The sequence below is a fragment of the Pholcus phalangioides genome, unplaced genomic scaffold (genome assembly GCF_987345545.1).
Source record: "Pholcus phalangioides strain wild (caught in Gottingen) unplaced genomic scaffold, Ppha-v1.0 ptg000014l_1, whole genome shotgun sequence".
NCBI lineage: Eukaryota > Metazoa > Arthropoda > Arachnida > Araneae > Pholcidae > Pholcus > Pholcus phalangioides.
Genome location: NW_028301607.1, coordinates 26681565 through 26696670, shown reverse-complemented (window position 1 = coordinate 26696670; position 15106 = coordinate 26681565). Strand labels below are relative to the sequence as shown.

General features: G+C 37.5%; 1 protein-coding gene across 5 annotated transcripts in view; it reads left to right on the top strand.

Annotated features, from left to right (window-relative positions):
* LOC149078373 (uncharacterized) overlaps positions 1-15106 on the top strand; it is a 173733-nt gene that overhangs the window by 92554 nt on the left and 66073 nt on the right. For 2 of the 5 annotated variants that reach the window (XR_016193925.1, XM_089242021.1), the window contains exon 2: positions 10415-10501. The exons of 1 other annotated variant lie outside the window; for it this stretch is intronic. Coding sequence is in view for 3 of the 4 variants with exons in the window: in XM_089242021.1 (XP_089098147.1) it covers positions 10415-10501 (87 nt within the window). In the remaining variant the exon portion in view is untranslated. Of the gene's footprint in view, positions 1-307; positions 602-10414; positions 10502-15106 lie in introns of those variants that run through there. 2 more of the 5 variants (XM_089242023.1, XM_089242024.1) reach the window with 2 other exon arrangements.

Here is a 15106-nt window from a genome sequence, read left to right as displayed (position 1 = left end):
TATAATTGGGGTGGCCCCCACACTTTTCTTAAGGTACTTCTTCTCCGCCCCCTCCCCCCCAGCGTGTATGCTAGGGAAACAGGGGTCAAGGACACCTGGCTCGTGACTGCATGCATGCATGTATGTATGAGGCTGTTTTCCCCCTTGCTTTTTTTTTTTTACAATCTGGGACCCCCCCTCCCTTATATATTTTTTTTTAATATTATCACTCGGGTTCGAGTTGCTGGGAGAGCCGCTGCTCTGCGGTTGGATATTTCTCTCCCCACTTGGATGTTCGTTCAGTCAAAGTCAGTCAGACGCTCGCCTAACCGCGTGATGGTTGGTACCTACCGACGCTGCTGCTGCTGCTAAGGAAAGACGAATTTCTAGGCTGTGGAAAATGTTATTGTGACATCCGTTCTTCATTCTCCGGATGCATGTTGTGTGTGTGTGTGTGAGTGAGTGTGCGGCCATTATAGATACCTTGATAGACGATGGATACGTGATGAATCGGATCGATGTTTAAGAATCATGGGATTAAGTTTTTGCTCCGACATCACATGGATACGTGCTCTAGTACTTCAGTGATGCACCCGCAGTTGTACGATTACTATTTCTACGAGTAAGTTGTGCTTTTGTTTTTTACGCAAACTTTTATGGAGTGACAGTGAAACTCGGTTATGACGATGAGATTGAAGGTTCCATGGAATTTTGTTGTTATACTTAGGTGCACTTTTTCGATCCATTTTAAATACGCAAAGTATAACCAAATGCAATCAAATACTACACACGAAGTTAAAATTCCGTTACAATCAGGGTAAGGGTGCTCAGCCGTTAGAGAGCGCGAGCCATTTCATTAGTTTCAAATCTTGTCGCTGGCGACTTGAGTGATCTAGAAATGTGTTCTTGGGCCGCTTAAGTGATCTTTAACGGCAACACAGTTTCAACTGCAATCGCAGGTTAAACGATCAGCGATCGACACGGATTGGTTAAAATCCTTAATTTAACCAATCCGTTTCGATCTTGAATCCTTTCACCTGCGATTGCAGTTGAAACTGTGTTGGTGAATACGGCCGTTAATGCGCCGCGGGCCCACTTAAGTCAAGTGGAAATGTGTCGTGGGCCACTTGAGTGATCTGGAACTGTGCCGCGATTAACTTGAGTGATATGAAGCTGCACCACGGGCCACTTTCGAGTGCTCTGGATCTGTGTCACACGTCCCTTGAGTAATCTGTAAATATGATCAAATAAATCGTAATATTAAATAATAGATTAATAGATGTTAGTAGATGTGTTAATAGATTAATAGAATAATAGATGTTTGATTAATAAATATCTGTAAATCGATGAATAAAAATTTGCAGCTCTTCTGGAGGATATTTAAATGGTAGCTTTTCAGTGTCGTCAAATGAAACTGAAACTTGGAGAGTTGACTTTACCCATCTCTCACATTATGTTAATGCGAGAGAAATGAATTTCAGTTGGTCCCGCTTATGACGTTCTCCCATTTAGAACGTTTTACCGCTTAGTACGACATATTTTCATTGCCCCAACTCCCTCACCTAGATTTCCCGTTTAAAGCGTTTCATGCTAACAACGTTTTTCAAGATGTTTATTAAAAAAACAACAACAACACGTTATAAGATGGATCTACTGAAATTGCATACAACAGAAACAGGCATGTTTTGTTTTTGTGTCATTCATTCTGAATTACCACGTACTTCGGTAATCAGGTGATAATCCTTCAGATAATCTTGGATAGGCATGTCTCGGGATGTCTTGGGAGACATGCCTATCCAAGAGTTCCAGCTGCGTTAACTTATACAGTTTGTTTTTCTTAATACCCCCGTTTTGTAAAGACAAGGATTATATTCCTGGTTCAATAAGAAAAGCTGCATCAAAGAGATGGCTCGCAGCTGTTGAATTTACGGATGGGGATGTCGTAACTGGGTTCTATGAAGGTTTTTTTTTTGTGAAATCCCATAGTGTCATCAGTTGAGCCTGGAAGTTTAGGTACTAAAAAAACTGGTCAAAATAGGCACGCAGAATGGCAATAAAAAATGAAAATGCGTAAAGTACGCACTAAAAAGGCATTTGAAATTAAAGGAAAGAAGGAAACGTTACACTAAAAAAAAGTTACAATATTAAGGTTTCAAAAAGCTCTCTAAAAAAATTGACTTGCACTCCCATTGAATCCACCGTTTCAATAATATTTATTATGCGCTTTATGAGCAAGTTGATTATTATTATGCCAAGAAAAAACGTTTTGTGGTCCTTCAAGGTTAGGTCGGAGTTCGATTTAATCGAATACTTAGGCTAATATGTAATTTTTTGACGAAAAATAGCACTAGCTGAAATTAAGGAATATATTATAATGTATAAAAACTAAAGCGTTTTCACATATGGGAATGATTTGAACATTTCCATGATAACGACATGCTTTTTCTGAAAATTTTCAAATATCGAGCTTTGTATTCGATCAGTTCGCATCGATTTAAAAAAAAGATCTTGAATTCTGAAGGTCATTTTTATGCACATCTAAAATAACTTGTCGTATTTGTTTGCAGTGCATTTGGTTATGGTGTAAGAAACAAAATCCAAATACCATAGATTCCGTGTCATCTTCGACTTGTTCGAGTCATGGCGTCTCAATTGATGGGTTATTGGGCTAGTCATCGGTCAATAATTCATCTACAATGCTGTGCAATACATGTTATGTAAAGCACGCGAAGAGAAACAAACTTTCTAAATTTATTCTTAGCTTTTCTAAAACATGGATTATTTTGGTCTAGAATCTTACAATCTTCATGCGAATTCGACTGTATGTTGATTCGACGGCTGTGAATCTGAAAGCCTATGTACAGCCGAGATGAAGCCTTTTGCAACTTCTATGCCTAGCACTAATTTTCCGATCTCTCAGGCATTTACGCCTATTTGTGCGGGGGCAAGAGAGCGGGGTTTGCTAAGAATTTATTCTTTGGGTTGAGGATTTTAAAAAGAAAAATTATTTTATTTGAAGTTCTCACCGTTGGAAATATACAGAAGTTTTACAGAATATGGTCAATAAAAGTCACCAATTAATTTAAAAACAATATCGAAATAGGCATTTACGGCAAGGGGGAAAAATGTGACGCTATAGAAAATGGACCGGAATAGATTATCAAAACTTTTGTTTTTGAACACTCTCGAATTCCTCTAATTGGCGACCAACTCTTTATAAGCTAGGTTGCCCCGATGTATGGGAACTTTCCTTACCTCTTCTTACTTCCAAACGTAATAACTTCTGTTATCACACAGTACTAAGACATTACGTATAATCAAGACCTTGATAAAATCAGACCATCCTCAAGAGATAACAGCTTTGCTTTTAATTCCCATTTCAATATCCTGCCGAGATTACCCTCTGCTAAATATCTTTTTGTAAAAATAGTTAAACTTTTGGCCACCCGGTAAAAAAGTGGCGCTTTTTTACCATGGTTCATAAAACGTATATGTACCAAGTTTTAATGGAATGCGTCCACCAGAACGGACGCAACAGAAGTCTGAAGAGTTTCAGTATACCGGGCACTACTAAGACCTATGAAGCGCCCGTTCTGGTGGGCATATTCCAGCGAAATTTGGTATATACGCTATGTGGACCATGGAAAAAAGGAAAATTGAATAAAAAAGCACCACTTATGCTTCTTGCTCTTTGGTATTTCACCTGGTGGGCAAAATTTCAACTATTTTTTAATTGCATAAATCTCTCTTCCCATGGTTTAAGATATTCTGAAAATTTAGCTGTATTCGGAGAAGCACATACGGGAACTTTAATTATAATCGCCCTGTACTTTTTGTAATTTTCCACCATGACTGGCACCAATATGTATGTCAATAAAAAGTTTTCGTTTGTTCCGTTTACGGCAGATAAAATTCAAAAAAGGCATTTTTGCAAGAAAAAATGTGAAAATAAGCAAAAAAAAAAAAGGCATTCGTAGCATTTTGCCTGATCTTTCGGGCTCTAGTCATGTCATTGATCATTAAAACCGTCATGGAGTTTTATTATTTCTGTGACGTAACTAAGCTAAAATCACCAAGTATCACTTCCCTTAGGAAACAAAAATCATCGGAATATACAAAGGAATGAGGGAGGATCCTCTCAAGACGAATCCTATTTACACCAGCGTGAGACGCTCATTCTGTTTGGTCACATCCTCTCGAAATTTAATGCAAATGTATACGGAATTTCTCTTCCTATTTCTTAACGCATGCCTTCCCCAATTTCTTATTCTGATTTTTTCCCCCCTCCTTTAATAAAATATGCATATTCAACAGTTTTATTTTCCATATTTGTCTCAAGATATGCGTTTCAATTCATTATGCATATCGTAGAAGTTTGTTTGGCTATAAAAATGAAAAGATATTTTCTTTTTCTTCGGAAGCAATGTGAAAATCTCTCTCCTTTTTTAGAAGTTTCATATGCATACTCAACTTGGGGACTCAATATTTCATGGATCCTTGAATGAATACTGAATGAATTGAACGGAGTGGAGTGGATCCTCACAGTCCTTATAGTCTGCACAAAATATTGCTGCGATAAAATATTTCAATTCACAAATTCAGGATTGGTTTCGCATGTGAAATGTATTTTAATAAATATAGCTTCGAGATTTTTTTTTAAAATATAGGAGAAAAGTTATGCTATCAATTAAATATGTGTATTGGTATACCAGATATATTGCAGGGTTCCTAGCGACCTGCAAAGACAGTGAAATAAAACATGGTCAGGAAAAGTCTGAAATTTCTGAGTTTTGGTCAAAGAAAGTGAAGGAAATTTTTTAGTTTTTTTCAAGGATAGTCAGGAAAATTTTTGGTCTTTTTTTAACTTTTTGAGAGATGAGAGAGAGAGATATGTGCCGTTGTAGGTCTCTTGCTCTGTGTGCCGAGACTTTTTAACGGGGATATCGACTCGCATTGGGAACCCTGTACTGTGTATTAGTGTTTCCCAAAGTTGGTAATATTATATAATGGACCAGAGATCTCAATGTGTATACAGTATATCAGAGGTCGCAAACTCAGATGTTCGTTATAACGGGATATGACTATATCTTATAGCAGTGTTCATAACCTTTACACGTTGTGGCAGCTTTTGGCACTCATGACACCTTTTTTTGACAATTCTGTTTTCTTGTAGTCCCCCTTGTATCAGCCAGGGCTACACTATCTCTATGAATGAACTAGAAAAAACATTTGGCAAAAGGGGATTTTTGATTCATGTTTTTTTTTCTTTGGGAATTTCGGTCAGAGAAATGATCAAGTAGATTTTGCCGGGAACCCTGCAGGGCTACATACTCGCAAACCCTTCTCTTGCGCGAGTGGTTCTGCCGGGCTCTATAAAAGTAGTCACTTTTTAGGCAGCCAAATTTTACTTGGATGCTGCACGTGTGGGGTTTTTTTTACAGGTCTGTGTGGCCTTCTCAGTTACGTGCCACAGTTACCCATTTGCTTAATTTTCACCCGTGGTTTCTTAAGAATGTCAAAGGGCGCCCCCCAGATTTGTGACCCACTGTTGTAGCGGGTCCGTTACGCGCGCGTTGATTCTTTAGTGGGTCATCATACCAAGGTTTTTTTTAAACGCCTGCGCTCATTCCAGGAATTACGGTATATGTTCAAAAAAACAGTCAAACCACGATATATTCCCAGAAAATTTCGTGGAAAATACTCGTTGAACCGAAAATTGGATACAATGCTGAACTCGTCATTACGTTCGAATTCTGAGAACTATATTGTTACGAAAATTATGTAAATATTCATTATTTAACATGTATACTATGTCATTTCTTTTGCCTGTAAATAATTATTAATCCATTTCTCTGCAAATCTCACCAAATTAACAACGAACTTGGCACGTCTAGCGATGCTATGCTGCCAAAGAAGAAGTGTAAAGATGTCACCCGAAGCGTCGAAATTATTACAGAAGGCTTACATAAGTGGCGCCACTAAAACGGTACTCTATCTTCAGTTGTTGAAATTTTATCGGGAAGATGAGATATCTTATTTGTCGATCGCACTCTATTTGTAGGTCGCGTTCCGTCAGAATCTCTGCTCCTAAATACGTGTAAATAGCTGTTTTGTGAAATAAATCTGTGACGTCCCGCATTTTGTTTCATTGTTTCATCCTCTGTTTATTTCAAGGACTTATGAGAGACATTATCCGGAACAGTATGGTGGCCTTAAATCGGTGTTCGACTGTATTTTAGACCCCCCTTTTTCGGTCAAAACTGGGGTGTGCAACGTACTGCTTTCGTTCCATTTGTGACCTACCGAGCTGTTTTATGACATGAGAGCAGTATTTCTAAATGGCCCACGTATTGCGAAAGGTTGAAATAAAAATACCTATAATAAAGAAAACGACATTGAAGAACGTTTTTTTTCTTTGCAAAGTATTCATAAGGTATGAAGAACATGGTGTGTAACGCTTTTCAAAAAGAAAATGTTTTAACGGCTTTAAGTGATTCGATTTGTGTTTGAAGAGTTCTTAAGAATTTTATGAGAATTTCTCATTACGTAACCTCAAGATAATTTAAAAAAAAAAACAATAATAATTTTTAATATATATACATTTTAAAGAATACAATTTTTTTTGAATTCATAATCGAGAATGTTAGAAGGCTTAATTGCTATAATTAAAATACTTCGCTTCTTGACTGTAAATCTTTTGTTTTTCATTCTCCCCCACTTTCTAGTTGTTTTTCATTAATGAAATTTTCATTTCAACGTTCGTAACATGTCAACATGTTATTTGAAATTCTTTTTTTTTTAATTTTACGTATTTATTTTTGTATTTCTCCCACCCCTTCTTTTAAGATTTTTTTTTCTCTCTTTTCTTATTTATTTTCCCCCCCTGCTTACAACAAACAAGATTTCCATATTTTGGGGGAGAAGAAAAAAGATTTTTTTTTGTAACGTTCACTTTAATTTTCTCTCAAGAGTTTCGAGGATATATATACACGCATACCGCAAAATTTATTATCCATCTTGTAACATTTTCTTCTCTAGAAAAGAATTGTTCTTTAAAGTAGTGTTTTTTTTTTGTGAATATAATTCTAATTTTCTAGCAGTAGAAACTTCAGAAATATTAAAGTAAAGAAGGAATTCCTCTAGGGAAAGGGTTTGAAAAATAATAATAATTTGTGGAATTAGAAATTCTTTATTCTATGCCCATTCCCTTTAAGAATTCCTTGATTTCTAGAAACAAGGTTTGTCGTATCAAATTCATTCTTTTCTCATTATTTCTTCCTGTTCTGTGTAAATAAAATTCATTTCTTCGTTTTTTTTTTTTTTGTCTCCAATGTAATCAAATCGTCTTAGAAACGCATGTCTGTCAGTGAAATAAATATATGAAAAAATAAATATTTTCCCTCACTTATCATGAGTCAGTGAAGTTTTAATCTTGGATAGCCTGTGTACCTACTCATTAAAAAAATAAATAAATAAAAGATTTCACAATGTTTTTATGCAATGTTGTTGTTTGTTATATGCACACACGGACCTACGACAGGTCTCCATATCCACTTAAAATTCTACATATTAGCGTCTGCCATTTTCTATATGCGATGACTAAATGAGAGTCTGAATATAACGCAAAATTTTTGGAGTTAGTGCAATTATTTTTACGAACGGGGGTTGGGGGAAGGTAATCAATAAGCCGCCTGTAAAAATTATTTTATCATTTCTTTTGTGAAAAATGAAGTTTTTTGGCTCCTACAAAATTTTGGCCTGACGTCTAATTTTGTCAAGTCCTGGCCCTATAATGCAACTCTTAGTTAATCGACAGCCCTTAGTTTAGTGTGGTGGCTACAAACAGCCGTGTAGCTGGCTTTCTCCAATAAACGGGACTTTGCAAATCTCAGGTTTCGGATCGCCTGGCGACTAGGAAATTGGCATTTGTGCTTAAAATCATATATTTTTGATTATTTAAATGGGATCTGACAACACATCATCATGGAAAATTTCATCACTTAGTCTACCAATTCAGAAAAGAGGAACACGTAGACAAATGGAGAAAAAAATATTTTTGAATGTTTTTTTGCTTAAAAAAAATATGCTTGGCCTCTAAATAATTTGAAGGTGTTGCCTGAATTATTTATTCGATTTGTCACGCCCTTCCAATAAACATCACATTATAGAGTCTTTCATGGACATAAAAGGGAGTATAGGTTTTGGGACTGGAAGAAACTCAAAAGCATTTCTTAGAAGCATTGCTGTCGAAAATCTCGATGCCCGTAAGATAGTGCAGCATCTCTTGCAACAGATTCAACCTCTCCGGTAGCAAATGTCAGACTCATGTCTAAAGCATATCACGATAATTTACTATTCAAGGAATTTACTCCCTTTCCTAAATATGTCTTCGCATCAGCCAGCTGTTAAAAGACTTTCGTATTAGTATATCATTAAACAAGTAATTTTGTGGGAAGCGAAGCAATCTAGTTAATCTGCCACAAAAAAAAATGGAATTTCAAATTTATGGTTTCATTAATTTTTATTTTGTGAAGGGTCAGTTTTTTAGATCCGGAATTTTGTGAAAGGTCCGTTTTTCGGGCCCAAATTTTGGCTGACACTTGAAGCTTGGTTCCAGGTCTACATCTATTCCAATATCCATCACGGGGATTGTGACTTGTGAGCCTTTGACCTTTCCATGGCACCCTTTGGAATCTTGCGACCAGCCGAAGTGATGACGCATAATAACCATCGTGGAGAGAGAATCCTTGTCCTTAATTACCACTTCTAAATACAGTTTTATCCCCCACAAAATATCTCGCACGAGACCTCTGCCGGATCTCGCGGTAACTGTGGTTTTAGTCGGGCTTCCTTCTTCTTTCTCTCTGTAGCTTTATTCCTTCCATTATACACCGATTTTCCTTTGTCGGTGCGAGAATTGATTGTGATGTCGCTTGATTTCGAGCTTTCTTGGACGGAATGGAAAAGAGAACTTTTTTTTTTTGGTATTGAAAATGACGGGATACGCTCTCGTGTGGCGGCGCCGGTGTAACAACCATTTTTTTTCGGCAAGGAAATAATAAATAACATACATATATTTTTAAAGAAAAATAAGAATATATAAGATGGATGCGCTAGTACATGTACAATATGTGGTTTTGCTTTGTTGTTATCCGCTGAGATCCGATCTGCTGTTGGTTTGAATTGCTTTTATTCCCCTTCCCCCCCGCTTGGGGATTTTTTTGTAGGGATAATTCCATTTAAAGTTCGCCAAAAAATAACAATACTCTTTTTTTAAATATGAAATTGCATTTCTCTCGTATGTATTAGATGTAAAAGGAAGGGAAAACGATGAATTCGATGGAAATTGGTGATTTCCCCCCCCCCTTTGTGAAAAAAAAATTCAATACTGTATTTTAAATTATTTTTACAGAATTTCTGTGATTATAATTTTATTTCCGAAATGTTTTCTTGGTGTTATGTGTTCTTTTGTCTGGTGTGTGGGTTAGCGCTCTCTCTCCTTCCCTCCCCCCTCTCTCAATGCTGTATTTCCAATTCCGTAGTGGATTGTTTTCCCTTGGAATGGGAGATAGAAATGGGGGTTAGGGAAAACTCAGGGAAAATATGCAAATGTTTCATAAAAGTCAGAGAATATATGCAAATGTTCCACCATAAATGTCAAGGAGGAAATATGAAAATATTCCATAAATGTCGAGGAGAAAATATTAAAATATTCCATAAATGTCAAGGAGAAAATATGAAAATATTCCAATATAAAAGTCAGGGAAAATATGCAAATGTTTCATAAAAGTCAGAGAATATTTGCAAATGTTTCATAAAAGTCAGAGAATATTTGCAAATGTTTCATAAAAGTCAGAGAATATATGCAAATGTTTCATAAAAGTCAGAGAATATATGCAAATGTTCCACCATAAATGTCGAGGAGAAAATACGCCAATGTTTCATAAAAGTCGAGGAGAAAATACGCCAATGTTTCATAAAAGTCGAGGAGAAAATACGCCAATGTTTCATAAAAGTCGAGGAGAAAATACGCCAATGTTTCATAAAAGTCGAGGAGAAAATATGAAAATATTCCGCTATAAAAGTGAGGGAAAATATGCAAATGTTTCATAAAAGTCAGGGAAAATATGCAAATGCTTCATAAAAGTCAGGGAAAATATGAAAATGTTTCATAAAAGTCAGGGAAAATATGCAAATGTTTCATAAAAGTCAGAGAATATTTGCAAATTTTTCACTATAAATTTCAAAGAGAAAGTATGCAAATATTCTAGAAATTTCAGGGAGAAAATATGCAAATATTTTATAAATGTCAGGGAAAATGTGCGAATATTTCATAAAAGTCTGGGAAAACTGCTGTGAAGAGAAAAAAATCTGGAACATGAAAAAAGTTAGGAAGGTTTACATTTATGAATTATATTTCTTCTTTTCTTTTCAGGAGTTTTGGTCAGGGAAAATCAGGGAAATTTTCGAGCTTTGGACAGGGAAATGATCATGCAGATTTTGCTGGGAACCATAGAAAAGAGTGAGATTTTTGCCATCCTTGTCTTCTTCTAATGTCTAGTGCTCGCGATCAGTGGCGTATTGACAGAGTGGAGAATTTGGGGGGGGGGGGTGACAAATTTGGGGAATGAGTGTCAAGAAAATTGTAGAATGGGAGAAATGTGGTATTTCTCCATAAATCAGCCCCAGCTGAAGTGAGAGGGGCTGGAGTCTGAATCGAAGGACAAGGTGAGTGAGCGACCTAAAGAGTGCCCTGGTAGCAGTGGTTCTCAACCTTTCCAAGCACAGTGTTCGGCTCGTTTTCTTGTTGTGATTGGAAGGCTCAGGCAAATACTCGATTAATGATGAGTAAATGGGTGAAAATGGTGGGGGGGGGGGAAACACTCACGGGCCGATTTGACGAATGTCAGTGCCCGGAAACACGCCGCGGCCTGATACTGATTGACACTGATTGAAAAACACTGACCTAGAGCAGGGGCGTCGTAAGTGAAGTCGGAACTTTGATTTTTGAATTAATTTTGTGGGTGCCCTACCGCGTGATAGAAAATTTTGGAGCTGTTCGAGCACCCACAGCATCCCGGTTCCGACGCCACTGACCTAGAGCATGTGCAAGCATGTGAGTGACATAAAAACAGGCATATTGACGTTCAAGCTAGTCAAGTTATTATTCAGTTTTGCTGAATAGCGCTTTTAATACTGAAAATTTCGGAAAAGGGGGCTTAGACGTTTAATTTATGCCTCCTACGGCACAGTTTTGCTGGGTAAGGGGACCCAGGTTCCCCCCCCCCCCTAAACGTGTGCTCCATAAAAAAGTTTCAAAAGTTGAAATATAGATACGCGATGTCATAAACATGATGTGTATACCACAGGCGGATACAGGCTCCTTGGACGCGGGGGGGGGGGCGAATCACCGATACCGATGATTGTATATTAAAGAGGGGGAGGGGAACGAAAAATTTCGATGAGTGTTAGTGATAGACGGGACCACGAAAATGTGTCGTACCAAGCGGGATCGACGGTATGTTTCTTTCTCATGGAGTTTTGATCAAAGAAATGTTCAAGCCGATTTTGCTGGGGAATCCCCCCCCCCCCCGCTCCTTATTACACACCCCTCTCTGGATCCGAGGCCTTTAAGGCATCAGGCTCGGTTTCAATGATTTCGCGGTACCTCCAATCTCGTTATAACCGAGTTAGTACAACTTCTTGTACACCTGTAATCTAGGAACTTCTCGTAATAACATCTTCCACAGGAGAATATTCAAAAATTTACACATGCTCAGACAGGAAGTGTACCCACAGGGATTTTTTCCTGCGGATTTCTTCGTGGGGAGGGGGGGCGGCATTAAACGGAATAAAAAGCCAAAAAAAATTTTTTTTTTTCTTTTTTCCATTCCCTGAGAAATACAGTGTGAACGAGATTAAAAATAAGGGAGGAATGAGGGGGGGGGGAGAAAAAAAATAGGATGAATAACAGAAATTCCCCAGTAGCATCATCATCACCATCATCCATCCCAAAAGCTGCAGCTTTCACTGTTTATTTCCTTCCCTGCATTTTACGCGGGCTTTCGGATTTTTCTCCCCCCCCCCCCCCTTCTTTTCTTATGCCACTCCAACACCAACCAACCTAAATGGAAAAGAAAAAAAAAGAAAAGTGCCGTAAGCGGAAAGAGGGAGAATTAAGGTTGGTCCTGCCTGCCTTGCCTGGCTCTCTCTCTTTCTCAAGGTGACCCCCTGCACGTATGTCAACAACACCAGGCCCAAGACGAAGTGGAAGAAGCAACCAACCAAGAGAAGAAAGAGCCCAGGAGGAAGGAAAGGAAGGAAGGAAGAATATTATATGAAGATAGAGCATTTTTTTCTCTCTCTCTCTCTCCCTCTCTTCCCTTTCACTCACTTGGAGATGCCTAACGGACTCTCACGTTGTCCTACACACCTATCATGGGAATGCGGAATGTATGTCGATGAATAATTCAATTTGCATTAAGTTCTCCAACGGAAAATCTGGAAAATTTGAAAATGAGTGGGAGATTTTTTTTTTTTTTGTGGGAAAAAATAGTGAATCCTGCTTATAACGTTCTTCAAAAAACCGTTGTAAGCGAGAAAACGCTTCAAACGGGGAATCTCGATGAATTTGTAGAACCCACTCATAGAGTTGCCACTTGGAACGTTTTTCCGCTTTAGTACGACTTTTTTTTCGTGGACTCGACTCGCACTAATACGTCGGATCTTGCTAACCCTTAGAGGCCATTCAAGTATTACGTAAGCAGATTTTTAGCCAGTTTTAACCCCCCCCCCCCTTGTCAGCAAAATTTCGTCAGCAGCTTAGAATATTTCATATCTTCAAAAAGGGCGGTTGATGACGTAAGCAACCTTCAACCCCCCCCCCCCTTGTCATCAAAAGTCAGCAAATCTGAAACCCCCTCGATGCTGACGTAATACTTGAATGACCCCTTAATTAAAAACCGGCATGGAAAAAAAAAAAGCTTTGTAAGCGTTAAAACGCTTTGAACGGTAAAATCTCGATGAATGAATGAGTCGATCTATACAAAAATTTTCCCACTTGCAACGTTTTCCCGCTTTAGTGTATGACTTATTTTCGTGGATTCATTTCTTGCTAATACAGTGGATTCCGCTTATAACGTTGTTCAAAAAACTGTCATGAAAAACAAAAATTGTGAGCGAAAAAATGCTTCAAACGGGGAATATCGATGAATTTGTCTATCCCGCTTATAACGTTCCCACATGAAACGTTTTTCTGGTTAATACGATTTATTTTCGTGGACTCAACTCTCACTAATACGTCGGATGTTGCTAAAAACGCTCTTTCAAAACCGCCATGAAAAGACGTTATAGACGCGAAACGCTTCAAACTGTAAAATATCGATGAATAAGTCTATCCTACTTATAACGTTCCCACTTTGAACGTTTTTCCGCTTAGTACGACTTATTCTCGTGGACTCAACTCTTACTTACAGCGGACCTTTCTTACAGTATGCTTCAAAAAATCGTTGTAAGTTAGAAAACGCTTCATAGCTGGGAAATCTCGATGAATAAGTCGATCCCCTCTTATAATGATTCCACCGACAACGTTTTCCCGCTTTAGTACGACTTATTTTCGTGGATCCATTTCTTGCTAATACAGTGGATCCCGCTTATAACGTTTTTCAAAAAACCGTCATGAAGAAACGTTGTGAACGAGAAAACGCTCCAAACGGGTAATCTCGATGAATGAGCTTTTAATTTTTCCATTCATAATGTTTTCCGCTTTATAACGACGTATTTTCGTGGACTCAGTTCTTACTAATACAGTGTATTTCGCTCATAACGTTTTTTAGAAACCGTCATGGAAAAGACGCTATAATGTGGCAATACGTTTAAAACGCTTCAAACGGTAAAATCTCGATGAATGAGTCGATCCCGCTTATAACTTTCCCACTTCGACTTATTTTCGTGATCTCAACTCTAGTAAATTCTCATTTGAAGCGTTTTTCCGCTTGCAACGTTTCTTCGTGCCAGTTTTTCGGAAAACGTCGTAAGCAGGATCCAATGTATTAATAAGAGTCGGGTCGAATGTAGTAGAGTAGGAGAATAAATCGTACTAAAGCGGGAAACGTTATAAGTGAGAACGTTATAAGGCCAATCTGTATATACAACTACAAAACCTCTAGTCATATGAGGTTAACTGGAATAGTGTCTCTCAAAGTGGACGATAGAATATAAAGGGTTGAGTACAGAGCCGTAACTAGAGGGGGGATGGGAGGGGGGACATTTTTAGGTGGGAACAAAGAACTACATTACAAAATTATCGAATTTCAAAGTTGTGGGGGCGGAAAAATAATGTTGGTCCCGGGCAGCGAATGTCCCACTTACGGCACTGGTTGAATGTAAAAAGCTGGTGTATTGATGCGTATCCGTTCATTGAAAATGCGGAACATTTTTATATTTAAAAAAACTCGGGACTGCCCGAAATTGTGCGATAAAAACAGGAATGTTCCGGGAAAGCGGACCATATGGTCATCTTATCTAATCTCCGATTTTTTTTTTTGTATATCGTTTTCTCCGGCAGCGAAATATTTTTTTCACGTGAGAAACTGCAGATTTTGTCGAGTCTTGAAATTGGCACCGATGCATTTGTTGCCTCAGAACTCAATTTCAAAGCATTTCTGAAAATAGCTTATATATTAAATTTGTTATAAGCAATTCAATTTTTTTAAATATAATTAAGCTGGAATGAAAGTTAATTTTCTCGAATATTACAGAAAAAAAAAAATCATGAATGATAAATAATAATAATTTTTTTAATTTCCGAATTAAAAAAAAAATCAGTCTTTTCATAATATTTCATTTCATTATTTCTTCTCATGAATTTAAATTAATTGCAAACATCTTTTCCGCGTAAGGAGGCCATAAAAAATGTATTTGAAATACATATCAATGGAAATTTGCTTTCATAGATATGTATGTCGATTGCCCAAGGGTATTTATTATTATTTTTTTCCATCATCATCTATACTATGGAATGCCCTCTATGTACGTTCTCGTTTGTGTATGGCGCGTATTTATTATGTTGCGAATAGTGTAATCAGATTAATTTTTCTATGATACTGTACTTCGTAAATCGCCCGGG